The 16715-nt window shown below is 37.7% G+C and overlaps 1 protein-coding gene across 1 annotated transcript in view; it reads right to left on the reverse strand.

The window, feature by feature from the left end:
* Positions 1-16715, reverse strand: part of PIWIL2 (piwi like RNA-mediated gene silencing 2) — an 85580-nt gene that overhangs the window by 27029 nt on the left and 41836 nt on the right. The window contains 6 exon segments of the mRNA XM_044660817.1: positions 2582-2770; positions 3499-3612; positions 7214-7354; positions 10630-10719; positions 12410-12494; positions 13833-14021. Coding sequence (XP_044516752.1) covers positions 2582-2770; positions 3499-3612; positions 7214-7354; positions 10630-10719; positions 12410-12494; positions 13833-14021 — 808 coding nt within the window.

Consider the following 16715-nt stretch of genomic DNA (forward strand, 5'->3'; position numbering starts at 1 on the left):
CTTTCTCCTATATGAAGGTGCCTCATAGGTCAAAACCATTCAAACCATCAACCAATGTTTCCAATAAGTTCTGTCCTTGGCCTTTTTCTCCTCTTTCTCTGCTGCCTCTCTCATCTGTGGGTTAAGTATATAACCTTTATTTTGAGTTCTGGACACTGATGGTGCACTGCTACCTGTCTACCTCTGTGAACTACCTCACCATTCAACTTTTTTCAGGTGTCAATACCATAGGAGAGAGTCTCCTTATTACTCATCTCCATTACAGCAACAGCTTCTTAGCAAGTTTTCCTGGTTAAATGGTCTTCCCCTTACAATATATCCTTCTAGTTTCCAGAACAATCTTTTTGAAGCAGAGATCTCTTCAGGCCACCCCAGAGTTCAAAACCTTTAACAAATCCCGAGAGCTTCCTGAATAAAGTTCAAACTCCTCCACCTGCTATTCAAAGCCCTTTAACTTGGTGCCATCCTAAATTCCTAACTTCGTTCCATTTTGCCCTCCATCACGTACTATATACTCTAGCTAAATTAGACTATTCTCTGCCATCCAAAAAAAATTATTCTTTTTTTCAAATTAAAATTTATTTTATTTCTATGAAAATTTGCCCTTTTTCCTCCCATCTTTGACCCCTCTCCCTTGGGGGAAAAAAACTCCAAACCCAAGAAAAACAAAGCCCCTATTAGAAACATACATAGTCAATGAAAACAAATTCCTGCATTGGCCATGTTTAAAAAAGAAGAGAGATGTCTCAATCTCTTTTCTATCAACTGAAAAATACCTTCATGCTGCTTCTTTGGACACCACCTTCTATGTTTTCCTTACCTGTTGAATTTCTCAAATGACATTACTTCCAGGAAAGTTTTCTCGGATCTCTCCCCCTAGACCTCAGGAACATTTTATTTTTTGAGTTATATGATATAAGGAATGCCACCTATTCTGTAATGCAGCCACCTGAATTTGTGTCTTATCTCTTCTATGGTGTGGTAAACTCTAGGAAGACAGCAACTCTCCACTCTTAACCTTTGTATCACCTCCTAGCACAGGCTTCTATACATAATAGGCCTTTTAAAAATATTGAGCTGACTATAGCTGTGATTAGATTTCCTAATTGGCAATAACATTTGCATCTTTTATACTTTTAGTACTGCTCTCATCAGACGTGATGATTTCAAATGTGAAATCTACTTCTCAAAGGCTGCTCCTTCCTCTCTTATTCTGTATAATTATCCTAATTATCTTAAAATCCAAGGTTTAAGATCTTTTAAAGCAATTTTAGGAAAAGAAAATTGCAAACATCCTGAATCAGCAAAATGGATCTTCTGGAGGAGGTGCCATAAGGACGATTACTACACACTACATCAAAGATCCAGAGTGAACTTTTGGATATAATGAACTGAACTGAAGGGGGCTGAATCTATCATTTATTCTGAACGTAAACTCTTATGCCAAAGGGAAGTGCCCCTAACTGGCTTTTTATCAACATGTCTATCAATCATTTTTTGTCTCTTTCTCCTTTTCTTTTCTTTCCCTCTTATCTCCAAACTGTTGTATTTCCCTCTTTGTAAAGTGTAATATTTTATACACCTCTAGTAAGAGAATCGTTAGAAATATAGGCTATATCTCCTAAAAATCCTGAATGAGATTTAACATGCTTGCCTCCCAAAGAATCAAAGTGGGGGATTGCGTAAAGGGAACCCTCCCCCATGTTCACACACTGGAGTCCTACTTGTGTCCTGGTACTGCTAGCACTATGTCACATCAGTGGGCTTGGGTCACTGGACAGTGATCTAGTCACTTGACCCAGAAATGATGGGGAAATTGATCCGAGTGTAAAGGGAGAAAATAAAAGTAGGGGGATGCAGGAAGTGGGGTCTCTCTATTCTCTCAGGCATTCAGCCAAAGGAAGGTGACTAAGGGATCCTTTGGGAGACCAGCAAGATGGCAAGATAAATTTAGGCTTTTCTCTACCTATCTGTCTATCTTCTCCTATTCAAGTAAATACTAATAAACTCTATGGAAATTAAGGACCAGAGTTTAATTTAGTTATTACAGTTCCTTGAGCTGTTCCACCAACTCTCTAGAATTAGTAAAAAACTGAAATGTCTGAACTGATAAGTTGTGTGTGCTATGACCTGCTCTGCTACAAAAGTTCTTTACTGCTAGTTAATCAGGGCACTTGAATATTGAAACAGGGTAGGCTGTAACAGTCAAGCAATAACTTGATGGCTCCTGGCACCAACAGTTCTGTTGCTTACTGTATCTCATCTTAGCATACCCTATCCCACAAATAATGAATAGAAGAAATTAAATCAGGGTCTCTTGGATACTTCATAACACCTGAAACTAAGATCCATGAGGAAGAAAGCCCGCAGTAGGGTTAGGAAATAAGAAATGTGACAAAAGCTAAAAGGCAAAAAGTCAACTGTATTTGCATCTACATGATATTTCAGGTACACACAAGCAAGAGGGATTCTCATGCATTATTACTAACTGAAGACTTACAGGGGCAAGTAAACTTTAGACTAAATGACTATTATGAATACGATTTTAATAGGTTTATTCAGATACATTCAACTTATTTACCTCAACTCCCAGCATGGATTTAATGGTTCTAATGTAGGTCTCTATTCTGTCATCCTTTAGTTCAATCCAGGCAGGTGGGCTCATTTGCATACCAATGGGGCCAGATATCTTCTCCAACATACCAACCAACTCTCTGGCTTGGTCAACAGCTCGCTTTGGGTAAAACAATGCCCAGAAATGCATAGGAACCTGGGGATAGCCACAAATTTTGAGTATAGCATAGGTCTGCAAAATGGGTGTTAACCAGACATCAGAAAACACTCTTAAATGCTCCAAACTGACTGTGTAGAGACCCTTTTAAGTCTATGATTTGTCCACTGAGTGGACATTCCTTGTTCCCTGTGCTTAGGTCCTGCTAATTCCTACCTCAGGATGGCTGAAGTCTATCAAAACCAGGTAGCCAACAAAGTATTGAGCACATTTTCCCCCACCACCTTGTCCCACTTTAATGTGGAGGTTAACTCTGGATTCTAATGGACTCTTTTTTTATATCTTTGGAAGAAAAAAATATAAAAAAAGGACAATGAACTTCCTTGTCAGCCATAAATACAACCCACTCACTATCCTTCAGCTAGACCAACAATAAATCAACATGATGGCTCTTGTTCACTCTGAGGAACCAGCAGCCAGCAAGAGCACTGCTTCTGTTGCCTGACCAGCCTGTGGGTTAGCACAGGGAATGGCAAATCCTTTGGGAGAGGAGTTCAGAATCCACAATTTACTATTTGGCTGGTGGTCTCTTTGTCAGTTCAACAAATTACTTAAATTTGGCAAATTTAAATTTTGGTAAAATTTGGTAAAATTAAAATTTAAACAAAATTAAATTTGGTAAAAATGGCAACAAAATCTTCCAGCTTTACTTGTCAGAGCCTCTGAAATGCAAATGTTCTCTTTTGTCAGTTCGACAAATTACTTACTGTTAAAATGGAAGCTTCTCGGGTTACTTCCTTAGTCCAGTTTAATTCCTGAGATGTGATGAATGAACTATTTCTCAAGTTTATTCTTTCCATTGGTAGGACACGCCCTGCAATCTAAGTTAAAAATAATAAGTCTAAGGTAAATCACATTATATCTAAGTCTGACATCACTCAAGGGAGGCAAAGACAGGCCAAATGCAGGGTACCGATCCCACTGAGTCTTGAGACTGGGGATTTCAGTATAAAGACAGTCACTGAGTCAGAAGAAATAAGAAAGCTTTTAAGGAATGTGTTAATGCTAACTTTCCAAATAGAGGTGAAATTTCTAGGGAATCCCACCACTCTCTCCCCTCCCCACCACCAAAATACATCCTTACTGCTGTCAGAATAATCTAAACATAGATTTCTTCATGACACTCCTCTGTTCAAAAGCTCCTAGGATTTTCTAGAGCCTCCAGAGGGAAGTTAAAACTCCTTTAACTTTAATTCAAGGTTCTTCAACTTAAGCCACCCGAATTTTTCAATCTCATCCCACATTGCACCCATCATATATTCTATACTCCAGTTAAAATGGACTATCCTCTTCCAACCAAACATTGCTCTCCATGCCTTTGCTCAGTCTTCTATGCTTTGAATGTCCCAGTCTTTTCCTTTCCACCTTATGAATTCCTACTCATTATTTGTAACCTATTTAAAATGATAGTTCTTCCATGAATTTTTATCTGATCCCTACTCTTACAACCTTTCTCCTCCAGACTTGATACATTATTTTTCAAATTATGTGATAACAGAAGAAGTATCACATAATATGTATTATAGAACCTTTTTCTTTAAAACCTATTGGTGAGCATTATATTGAGACAGTAACTGGATTCAAAAGGGTTTCTTCAAGGTAAAGAGATGATTAAGTCTTTCAAAGAATAAATACTGAAAGGAAAGAAACAGCAAAAGAGAGAAAAAGAGTATGTCTCACAGGACAGTATTTTATGAAGTAAAAAGGTTAATGCTTGACTATGTAGAATCCAGAGACCCCCAAACTTGTAGCCTAGAGAGATCTGAAGATTCCTAGTTTAGTTAACTTGAAGGTGAAAGTCTCAAGTTTGACTGGGTAACAAGAGAGTTTTTCCCCTCAGACTAACAATAGACCTTGAGGTAGTTTAAGTGGGGATGGCTAATCATATCAGGTGTTAAGTATCTCTTTTGTCCCAGTGGTTTCTCCCCTTAGGCCAGAGTCCTTTTCTAAGGTAGCACAGCTCTTGGATGGAGTTCTCCCTTTTGTGTCCATTGTAGAGCATCAGCCTCTCACTATTATTGCAGTCTGGGATTCTTCATTTTTCTTTGTTACCATTGTAAAGCCAATCAACTATCCTCTCTTCTCCTCAGTCCCCAGTTCCCCTAAAAGGGCATTTAAGCCTCCCAACTTAAATGGCTCTTTGGAGTTTTCATCTAAGCAGTGAGATTCCCAGGGGTCTGTGACCAGAGCAGCCAGAGTCTGGAACTCTGTGAGGGTTTGTGGTGCACAGCTCTGTGAGGAGTCCTAATAACACATGCATCCCTTTTCCCCTAATTTAAAAGTGTTTTTTCTGACTATTTAATAGTTCTGTGTTTTTTCCAGTTTAACATGCTAAACAAAGGTCTCTCTAAGTACTAGAACAACTAAGTTATAAGAAAAAAACTAAAGGATTAAAAAAACTCAAAAACAAAAGTGAAACAGGAATAGAAGAATGAAGGGCTTCTGGATTAGAATGGAATACATCATAAGGGATTTTTAAAAATGGGCTAGACAATGGGGGTTAAGTGACTTGCCAGGGAAGTGTCTGAGGCCAGATTTGAACCTAAGTCCTCCTGTCTCTAGGCCTGGCTCTCAATCCATTGAACTACCCAGCTGCCCCCCAGTAAAAGGTTTATAAAACAGGAGTATTTTATATTTAATCCTGAAGGTACTACAGAGCCACTGGAATTTAGTGAGTAGGGGAGAGGGGCCTAAGCTTTAGCAAAATCTTTTGGTGGCTCAGTGGAGATGGACTGGAGTAGGGCAAAGTTTGAGGCAGGGAGGCCCACTAGCAGGGTATTGTGATAGTCTATGCCTGAGTTGGTGAGGAACTGAACCAAGATGGCAGTTATGTGACTAGAAAGAAGGGTTCTGTAAGAGAGGGGCTACGTGGAGAGAGTTTGAATAAGAATTTGAGGATGACATGGAGGCTGTAAGCCTGGATACCCGAGAGGCTGCTGGTACCCTCAATAGTAATAAGGGAATTTAGAAGAGAGGAGGGTTTTTTTGGGGGGAAGATAATGAATTATGTTTCAGATGTATTGAGTTTGAGAGATATATAATAAATGACTAGAGCAGGATTTTAACTTGAGCCTTCTGACTCCAAAGCAAGTGCTCTTTCTGCTGTCCTGCCCCATACAGGGAGAAGCAGAAGTGATCTTGACATGCAAGCAGACAACATGCAACCTGGACTTAAGTAGGAATTAGACAAGAAGTTCAGGGAAAAGATCACAAACTTGGCATGATATTGTAACGATAAAGAACCTTCAAAAATAGACACAACTGCTGGAGCTATTTTTCTGTCCAGAGTATGGGGACGCCTAACTAGACAATAACCCACACGCAAAAATCTTGGGGTAAGCTTCCAGTCCACTAAAACCCAACAGTGTGCTCTGCCAGCCAAAGAAAGTGCCATCTTGAGAAAGGGTTCCTCATGAGGGAGGTGGTGGGTCCCACTGCATTGTGCCCTGGTCAGACTTCATCTAAAATAGGACACTTCTTCCATGACCCCCAGGAAGTTTTGGAGGTCACATCTTAGGAAGGACATTGACAAACTGAAATGTTTTGAAGATGGTAAAGGCACTAAAGAGATCGTGACCTAAGGACCAGCTAAAGAAACTAGTGATTTTTAATTTTGAGAAATGAGTTTTTTAGGGGGTAGGAATCCAAGGGAGACCTTAAAGTTATCTTCGAGTACATAAAAATTTTTCATAGCAAAGATTTATTCTACTTAGTTTCAAAAGGCAGAATTTGGGTCATAAGAGAGAAGTTACAGAGAGTAGGCTTAGGCTTGATGTAAAAAAAAAACAAAAACAAAAAAACCTTTCTAATGAACAGAGCTATCTCAAAGTAGCGTACGCTGCCCTAGCCAGGGCGCAAGTGGGACTAACGGGTCTTTAAGGGCTTTTCTAAGTCAGAAATTCTCAGGGAAAAGAGCATATAAAGAATGGAAAGAAAGGAGAAGATGAAAAATAGACCACAAAAAACAAATGCAAATATTGCTAAAAAAGAAGAAATAAAGTAAAGGATCCAGGAAACCATAAGGCAGGAAAGAGTAGAAAAGAATTAGAAAACAGAAAAATGAAAATTCCATGGTCTCTATTTAGGAAAAGACAGAATGATCTCTGGAGGGAGAAGAAAAAGGGCCATAGAAATAAGGAAAGCAAAAACATCATGGAAATCCAAATGGCATCCTCGCCTCTATTTTCAGCAAATATAAAAATATCCCTCAGAAATGGATTAGAAATTACAAAAAACATTGAAAACAGATTAAGTAAATTCAAGTTTGATGGCATCCCTCCCTCACAAAAAAATTCTGACTAGAAAAAGAGCTCACGAATAAATCAGGCATTTAATGTCAGCTTATCATGCTTTTCACTTTCCTAATGCTCTCCAAACCTCTAGTATTGATTCTGACTCTCATTCCACATTCCTTCAGCTTGCCTTATGCACGTCTGTATCCAGACAGAGTCCCCATCGTATCATTTCATTATTGGCCATCTCATTCTTTGAAATTTTCTGAAGGAGGTTTCCCAGGGCAGTGTGATGCTGCTTAGGGCTTAGGTTGATCTGTTGGGTCAAATCCTACATAAAATTGAAAGAGGAATAAAGGATCATGAGGATTGTTTCTCCTATATCAAGGCTACAAATAGCCTGGCTTTCCAAGTGTGGATCTCTGAAAAGTTCTTCCCAGTAAAATCAGGAAGTATTTTCACATATTTCTAAAATACCCCTGAAAATTTACACAGATTATATTAACTACGTAAAGGAAAACAACACCAAAAGATTTCAAATTTCAGATAAATGCAGTGACCCATAGCTAACCTCAGATGTCAGATGGAGAAGCTTCCTACTATTTGGCAGAGAGACGATCCAACATGAGACATTCATTTAGAGGCATGACCAATGTATTGATTTATCTTGTTTAACTCTATAATTTGTTAAAAAGGGAGGCTTAGTCATTGGGGAGGAACAATAATATTTTTTTTAAAAAGTGTCGATAAAATTTTTCCAAAGGAAAAAATATCTAAACAAAAGAAAAAGAATGTGCTAAAACTTTTTTTTTTAGAAAAGAGCTTGTCCTACAAATATTTATTAAAATATCTGAAAGTTGTGTGTGTGTGTGTGTGTGTGTGAATCTTTCTTACAACTACAAAGGTAAATGAAATGCAGAGTTTTAGTGATTTAAATAATATTTTACTTATAATGGTGTGAGATAATTTTCCAGACGAAGGTACATTTTTCAACTCCTACATCTAAAATCTGTCAGGTAAAAATAATAATGAGCCAATATTTTGGTAGCACTTTAAGGTTTGTGAAGTGCTTTGTAGAGATTCTCTCTCCTTTTTTTTTTTTAATGCTTTTATCTTAGTGACAATCCTAAAACAGAAGAGTGGCAAGGGCTAGGCAAATGGAGTTAACTGACAGGGTCACACAGATAGGAAGTATCTTGAGACCAGATTTGAACCCAGATCCTCCTGACTACAGGCCCAGTGCTCTATCCACTGTACTACCTAGCTGCCCCTAGAGAAGATCTTTGATCTTCCCAAAATGTCTGTGAGGCAGGAGCTGTTATTCCTCTCACAGAAACTGGACCTGCTCAGAGTCATATAGCTAGTAAGTATCAGAGGCAGAATTTGAATTTATGCCTTCTTGGATCTAAGCCCAGAATTATAAACACTATCCAACCTGGCCACTTCTCTATCAAATTCCATGTGCTAGAAGCCATTAGCTACAGGATTTGATTATGCTCACATAATAAACTGTACTCGTGACAAATTCTCTCCTCAGCTAGTATACCTACCACTTCTAGCTCTATAAAGGGGTAATTATGACCTCATTGGGATGATTGATTTCCCTCATGATCCCATGTATTTTAATTTATGTACTTAAGAACATTCTGAGTAGAGGAGCCATAAACTTAAAACAGACTGCCAAAGGGGTTCAAGACACTAAAAAGGGTGAAGAGCCTCTACCCAGAAACAATGTGTCTAAAGAGCTTCCCCCTCAGAATTCTAACAAGCTATTTAGCTTTACCAAATGACAGCTTGTAAGCTGAGACAGGTTCCTGCCGACAGTTGTATATGAAGTATAAAAAGCATGAATGACTTTCTTTGTAAATTGTATTTGTTCTGTGGGACTGATTAATTGTACACTTACCACACCCTAAGAAGCAGTAATTGTGTCAATAAGTGTGACAGAGCTATGCAAAATGCTTTGTGGTGTTGATTTATTTATTCAGTAACTAGAGTGGTGGAGAGGTTTGAACTTTGGTATGAAGGATAGGAAAAAACCTTTTACTAGGTGGCCATCACTCCATGTCCTTATGATGTGTCATCTGAGAAAAGTACTTAAAAACAGGTGAAGTTAATTTAGTTTATACAGACTGCATAGAATTTAGAGGAAAAAATTATTTTCTTACCATTTGAGCCCTAAAAGTTTCAAAAAAAAAAAATCAAGGCTCTTTAGCAGGATTTCTAGGCTAGAATATACCAAAAGGAATTAAGGGAATAAAGGGAGAATATTTCTCATATTGTGATACAGCTGGAGTGGCTCAGTGATGGAATGCTAGGACAGAAGTCAGTGAGTTAAAATCTAGTCTTAGATACTTACTAGCTGTGTGACTCTGGGCAAGTCATGTAACCTAGATCTGCTTCAGTTACCTCATCTATAAAATGGGGATAATAATAGCACCTCCCAAGGATGTAGTGGGGAAAATAAGAGAATATTTGTAAAGCCCTTAGCATAGTGTCTAGCACATAGTAACTACTATGTAAACATTAACTCTTCTTATGATGATGATAATCATCATGATTTAATATCAACTGACCACACATAATAAAACCAGAGGAAATGCGAATTGGTTACAGTGAAGGGGGGCAGGGGGCGTTGAGGGGGTGAGGGGAAAGTAAAAACATGATTTATGTAACCATGGAAAATTTTTCTAAAAATAAAAAATTATTAAAAAAAAAAAAAAGAAAAGAAAAAGGGGATTGGGCTGAGATGTAGCCATGAGAATTTTTTCCCACTGAAATAATTTTTGAAACCTTCATATTAAAGCTATTGATCAGAGAGCCATTAATGTTTTATCTAAGAAGCCACTCCTCAACTTCCCTAGTTTTTCCCTGGAGAGAACACCTGATATCACTTCTGCTCCTCAGTAAGAACGGTCTCTACAAGAGCTTTTCTTTATCCTTTTTACTAAGTCCCTAAGATCCCTGACAGATGAATTCACTTCTCTTCTTTTGCCTCGATCCTCTCCTTGCTGTTATTTAATATTATACCTTCTTTTGGAACTGAAGTGTTAACAAAAAGGTTAGAAAAATTTCACTGCTTAAAAAGAACATAACCATTTTAAAAAGTAAGGGAGGGTGAAAATAGGACATTTGGCTCTCCCCCATATCAAATAATCACTTCTTGTATTTCTCCAGTATCTTTCTTCAAAGAGCTGAGTAGCAGTGTGGTAAAGTAATAAAAGCATAGGATCCTGAGTCAGAGGACCTAGGTTCAAATTCCATTCTCTTACTTTCCTGTTTGACCTCACATAAATCACTTTACTTCTTCAGGTAAAAATAAGGAGGTTTGAATAAATGATCTCCAAATCCCTTGCAGTATTTTTCTATGCATTCAAACATTCACTTTATCCCTGGGAAGAAAAGTTTCTCCCTAATTTACAAAGGGAAAAAACTGAAGCATAAAATAATGAAGGGGCTTGATTAAGATCACAATGGAGCTCACTGTATATAGTGGGTGTGAACAGAAACTTTCTCAGTTCAGTGATTCAAGATTTTCCTTTAAAGCAAGAGTAGACCTTTTGTTACTTCATGATAACAAAATGCTACAGACGATAGGATTCTAACCTTCATGGCTCTAAAGTCTTTCTTCATTTTTTCTGGGATCCCAGTCATGAAGGATAGCTCTGGAAGCAGCAAGATTTCTCCTTTTAATAGCTGAAGGAAGAAAAAAGTCAAGAGAAGAAATGTTGAAAAGGAAGAGACAATGGGATACAAAATAGTTTCTATCACTCTTGGGCAGGTATTGACTACTTGCCTAATTGCATATTATGGCTTTCAGGAGCATTCTGTGGTTTGCCATACTCAGTATTATCAACTTCTGAATAAGAAGGCAGTTAAATCTCAAGAATTTTTACCTTTTCTCTCAATACATCAGAAACTTTCACAGCTTGAACTACTATTTTTAAATGTATATAGCAGTGATTCCCAAAGTGGGCACCACCACTCCCTGGTGGGTGCTGCAGCGATCCAGGAGAGTGGTGATGGCCACACTTTTTTGGTATTACATTCTATTCTGAGTTCAATAAATAGTTTCATAATTTCCAAGGGGTGCTAAGTAATATTTTTTCTGGAAAGGGGGCAGTAGGCCAAAAAAGTCTGGGAACCACTGGTATATAGCTATCATTGGATGGTATAATATTGATGCTAAGAGAAAAAGTAAAACTAGGAAAAGAGATCTATGTCTCTTCCGAGTCCCAAGACATAGTTAGAGAAATGCCATGGTGATCAATTGGTCAGCTGATATGTGTGGTCAATGTGATATGTGTAGGGGTGTACAAAATTCATTTCTTCCATTCCTACTTATTTCTTTCCATCAGTATTTTCATTTGATGATGTAGGTGATGAACCTAATCTGGGGGGTACAGAAGGTTAAGACCATTTTCTTCCAAGAGAATGAAATTCTATAATTTCTATAATTAAACTGGTCTGATATTTTAACCGTCACACTCGAGAAAAATTTCCTTTTATTTAGGCATCCTGCTGATGCCTTTTAATGCCTCCTTACTATGGGGATTCAGGTGTGAACTAATCTTGAAAGTATTGTTAATGTATTCAAAAACTGACTCTTGTGAACAATATGCTCATGTACCAAACTTCATGATTGATTACTTAAGCCTTGTAACAAAGTGTAACTCTGAGCTTACGGTATGCTGACCACTCCCTAAGCCTACAGTCCAAAGATCAATTGGACCTCTGGGCGGGGCACTGAGTCCTGAATTATCTTAGCCCCCTCCTCTTTGATCTTGTGGTTGTGAACTGAGCCAATGTTAAATTCTCTGCCATGTCACATGTTCATTAACTGCATCACCCATTCCTTGATTCTCCAATAAAAGATTGGGGACTCTCTTTTCCACCATCAGGGGAGCATGCACACAGAACCCCTTGCTGCTGAATCTCATGTCTTTAAATCTTTCTTTCTTCATCATGTTCCCTCTCTCTTATCTCTAAATCCCCTTCACCCATTTTCCCTCAGTCTCCAGCTTCCCTTCTCAGGTATCCACTCATGAACATATTTTGTGGCTGCTGGTCAGCTACACTTACAAACTATTCACGAGCGTCTCTATAAGTTGCAAGGAACAGCTCTAACTACATTAACTCTTCCCATGTATATAGCATTTTACAATTCCCAAAATATGTTCCTCACAATCTTGTGAGGTAGGTAGTAATATAGTCTGTCCTTAAAAAGCTTAAGGGAATGATGGCATACAAAAAACATTGGATAGAATTTTGCAACTACAACAAAATAATAAATCCATGGTTCTTGAAAGTAACCAAACTGTCCCAGAGATGGTTGAGAGTAGCCATGAACTTAACAGAGAAGTATAGACATCACAGCTCCACTCACCCTGCCTTGGTTATTCTGCCTCTCGCTAGGCCTGTGGATCAGAAGTGGCTGATCCTCCTCCTTGACTGTGATTCCATAGTTTTTGCTAGAAGAAAGGTAGAGGCAGAAAAAATGTTTAGAAGACTAATCATGCTCCTAAAGTGACAAGTTCCACCATTTGAGCTTCTTAATAATTTTTCCCTCAATTACATGAAAAAAAGCAATTTTAACCTTCATTTTTAAAGTTTAAGTCAAATTCTTATCCTCCCTGCTTTCTACTCTCCCTGAAATGACAAGCAATCTGATATAGATTTTATGTGTAATAGTGTAAAACATCTTTCCATATTAGTCACTTTGTGAAAAAGAATTTGAACAAACAAAAGAAAAGTAAAAAAATTAAATGAAATAAAGTATGTCTCAGTCTGCATTCAGACTCCATGAATTCTTTCTCTGGAGGAGGATGGTGTTTTTCATCATTAGTCCTAGAGGATTGCCTTAGATGATTGTACTGCTAAGAATAACTAAGTCATTCACAAATGTTTATCATATAATACTGATGTTACTATGCACAATGTTCTCTTGGTTCTGCTCATTTCACTTTCTATCAGTTCAAGTAGGTCTTTTCCAGGTTTTTCTTAAATCATCCTTCTCATTCTTATAGCACAGTAGTAATTCCCTTACAAACATATACTATCACTTGTTCAGCCATTTCCCAATTGATGACCATTTCCTTTAACTGAGTTTCCTAACCAGGTGTGTGGTACAATATTTGCACAACAGTCCTCATCAAGAATCCACTGGAAGAGAACATCATTTGTTATGGCATCAAAAAGATCAATTTGCTCTGTAAATTAAGTAGTGGCAAAGCAAGATTAATATCTAGAAAGGGTTTGTTATCTAATGTCACCAGGTTAAAGGCTCTAGTAACTATATATATGACTAAATATGAATAAATCATTAGCTCAATCACTTTATTGATTGAACCAGCCTCCTTATGAAACCAACTATCCTCCCCAATAATGATGATAGCTATTATTAAATATAAAGCACTAAGATTTGCAAAACACTTTACAAATATTATCTCATACCCTTGCAACAATCCTGGGAGGTAGGTGCTATTATCATGAACATTTTATGGATTAGGAAACTGAGGTAGACAGCCAATAAGTAACCTGTCCAAGGTCACACAGGTAGTGAGTGAGGTTGGATTAGAATTCAGATCTTCCTAACTATACATCCAGTATTCCTTACCCTGTTGTCATCTAGTAACAAGTGAAGCTACCAATGTGTGGGGAGATTTAGATTTAAAAGATTGTACATTATGCCAAGTATCATGATAGCTACTCCTTAGCTTATTATATTTAAGAGAAATCATGCCCTATAATGAGATTTGGGGTCCTTCTCATACTCTTCCTTCTCCAGGGCCACACGCAGGCTTTCTTACCTATAGTATTCCAAGAATGTAATCTCCTTCCCATCAGACATTATGAAGCTATCTTTTGGAGTTTTATTCCAGTCAATATCATCAATCCGATAGGTACGATTGTTGTATCGAGTTATAACAATATTGCCAACCAGCAGCTTGGTACATTCATCCTGGAAATTCTCACTGCTCTGCTGATATATGGCATGCCTTTGGAGAATATGAATCAAAGAGCTTTGATTATGTTACTGTACATAAAAAACATGGAAGGGACAGAACAATGAAACGGGAGTCAGGGGGAATGGTCAATCTCAATCTCTCTCTTTCTGTCTCTGTCTCTCTCTCTCTCCCACTCCTTCCCTCAGTCTCTCTCTGCCTTTATCTCTCTCAGCAAGGTCAGCTAACTACTTGTGGCTTCAAGTTTCTCACCTACAAAGTGGGAACGATATTCACTTCTCCCAAGTGGGCATTACTAAATTAACCAAACTAAAAATTACCATCACAATACACAAAATGCTATAAAAACATTTTATGAAAGGCTAGAATGTAGAAAAGGAATTAGCTTTATGTTTGACTCCTGATGGCAAAACCAAAAGTAATGGGTAGAAGTCACAAAGAGGCAAATTTAAGCACTGTGTCTGCAAAACTTTCCTAGTAATTAGAGGTATCCAAAAGTGGAATGAATGGGTTGACTCCAAAAGTACTGGATTCCCTTCAATGGAGGTCTTCAGGCAGAGGCTGGATAAGTCCTTTTGGGGTATGTAACAGTATGGATTTCTTTTCAGATGTAGAATGGACTAGATGGTCATTGAAACCCTTTCCAGCTCCAAAATTCCATGATTTTCTGAACTCCTGTACATCTTATTCCGCTAAAATGAAAACTGATAAATGTTTGCCTTGACTTGCCTATAATTTTCAAAAAGAGCAAAGAGGTAAATTTTTCAAGCTATTTAGGGTTACTGTTGATTCTCAACAAAACTATAGATAATTATTAAATAAATGATCTATGACAGGAAGCAATGATCACTAGAAACCAGCACCAACTCCCTAAGAAATTATTCCAAACTTTATTTAATTTAATAGATAGGTAAGTAGATCAGGAAAATGCTATAGACATAGTATTTCTAGATTTCAGTAAGACCTTTGATAGCCTCATGTACAAAATGGAGAAATACAATACGCATACACACACATATATTTCATGTCATCAACAAAACCAATATCCTAATTGAGAACTTCATCACCAATCACTCAGACTATTGTATTAGTCTTTTTTTTTTTTAGTCTTCTAATTTATTTCTAATTTCTTCCCTTTCCAATCCAGCTTTCATATAATGACTAAGAAAAACCTTTCCATTTCAGTGACTTCATACTGCCTTGGGAATAAAATAAAAATTTCTTGACTTGAAATTTAATTCTTTCATCACCTTGTCTTTTATCTTCCATTTTCAGACTTATTTCCCATGATTCCCATTTATTCATACTATTAAACTGGATCGGTGGTGATTTCCTGTACTTGATATTTCATCTCCTAGTTGTTTTTGCCCATAAAAGCTGTTTCCCATGCCTGGAATGCTTCTTCTCCTCATACCTGACCTTCAGAATTCTTTATCTTCTTTCAAGGTTCAGCTCAGGTGCACCCCATCCTTGGGAAGTCTTTGTGTATTTAGAGCTCTCTCCTTCAAATTACCTTGCATTTACTTATCTAAGTGTGTGTTAAATCTCCCACTAGAATGTAAACTCCTTCAGAGCAGGAACTCTTTTTCATTTTTACCTCTGTATCCCCAGTATCTAGCACAAAACAGGCACTTAATAAATGCCTGATGAAATGAATTTAAGTATGGCCAGAGAAGAGAAAGAAAGATTGTCAGAAAAAAGGCAATAGGATTTAGAAAGGGGTATCAGAAAGTGGCTTTGATCTCACCTTCCAATTTAGAGAACAAGATCCCATGCTTAATATTTCTGTAGGAAAATTGTCTTAAAAAGCACTACTATAAAGAAGCCTTTGTCTATTAATGGAACACATGCTCTGGTCCTTTCTCTTAGAGCCAGGCTTCTACATTTGCCCCTAAGGGTTCCAAAAAGGTTGGGGTATTTATTTCTCTTCTCCAGACAGTCTATACTATCTGTGCTTTCTTCCCACTGTTAGGGGCCAATGGCTAGCACCCTAATTCCACTTAACAATGAATTTAACAAAAATATATATACTTCAATGATACACCTAGAACAAGTACAAATGTTCCCTTCTCCCCCAATACCTTTAAGGGTACACTCCCCTATAAGACCGTAAGTCTCTGGGATAGTAGGTTCAAATCTTAGTTCAGTTCCCTACAGAGCACTGATCCCACCAAATTCAAATCCAAAAGTTTTAATGATGTAGGATAGGTCCTCATATATTAGCTTTGGCTGGCAGGAGGACTAGAAGGTCATTCTTTGTTCTTTGTCACACAAGTGCTGAGCTGGCTACTGGTCTGACTCCAAGACTCCAGTGGACTGCTCTCCTGATCTTTACAAACTCTCAGTGATGCCATTCCCTTCACCAGTATCCTGAGAGAAAGAGTCTTTGAGATCCTACATGAGGGGAAGAGGCAAAATGCCAACACATGAAGCTGACGAGCTTTTTGAATGCCTTAACAGACAACCAAAGAGCTTCCCCTATGCCATCTGGAGTGGAACTAGTTCCAAAATTATCTAGACATGTTCTATAGTCTCTCCAAGGCAGTTCCTTTACATGTCATCACAATTATCCCAGAAGCCATGTACCCAGAGTCCTCTACATAGAAAGACTACATCAGCCAAGCAAGTTTTAGAACCCCATTACATTCATTAATTTTTAAAATTTAAGTATTTCTACTAAAAATGCTTTCTGTACTAAAATTTTAAAAAGTTTTATATCACATCAAC

This window comes from Gracilinanus agilis, chromosome 2 (genome assembly GCF_016433145.1).
Source record: "Gracilinanus agilis isolate LMUSP501 chromosome 2, AgileGrace, whole genome shotgun sequence".
Classification (NCBI taxonomy): domain Eukaryota; kingdom Metazoa; phylum Chordata; class Mammalia; order Didelphimorphia; family Didelphidae; genus Gracilinanus; species Gracilinanus agilis.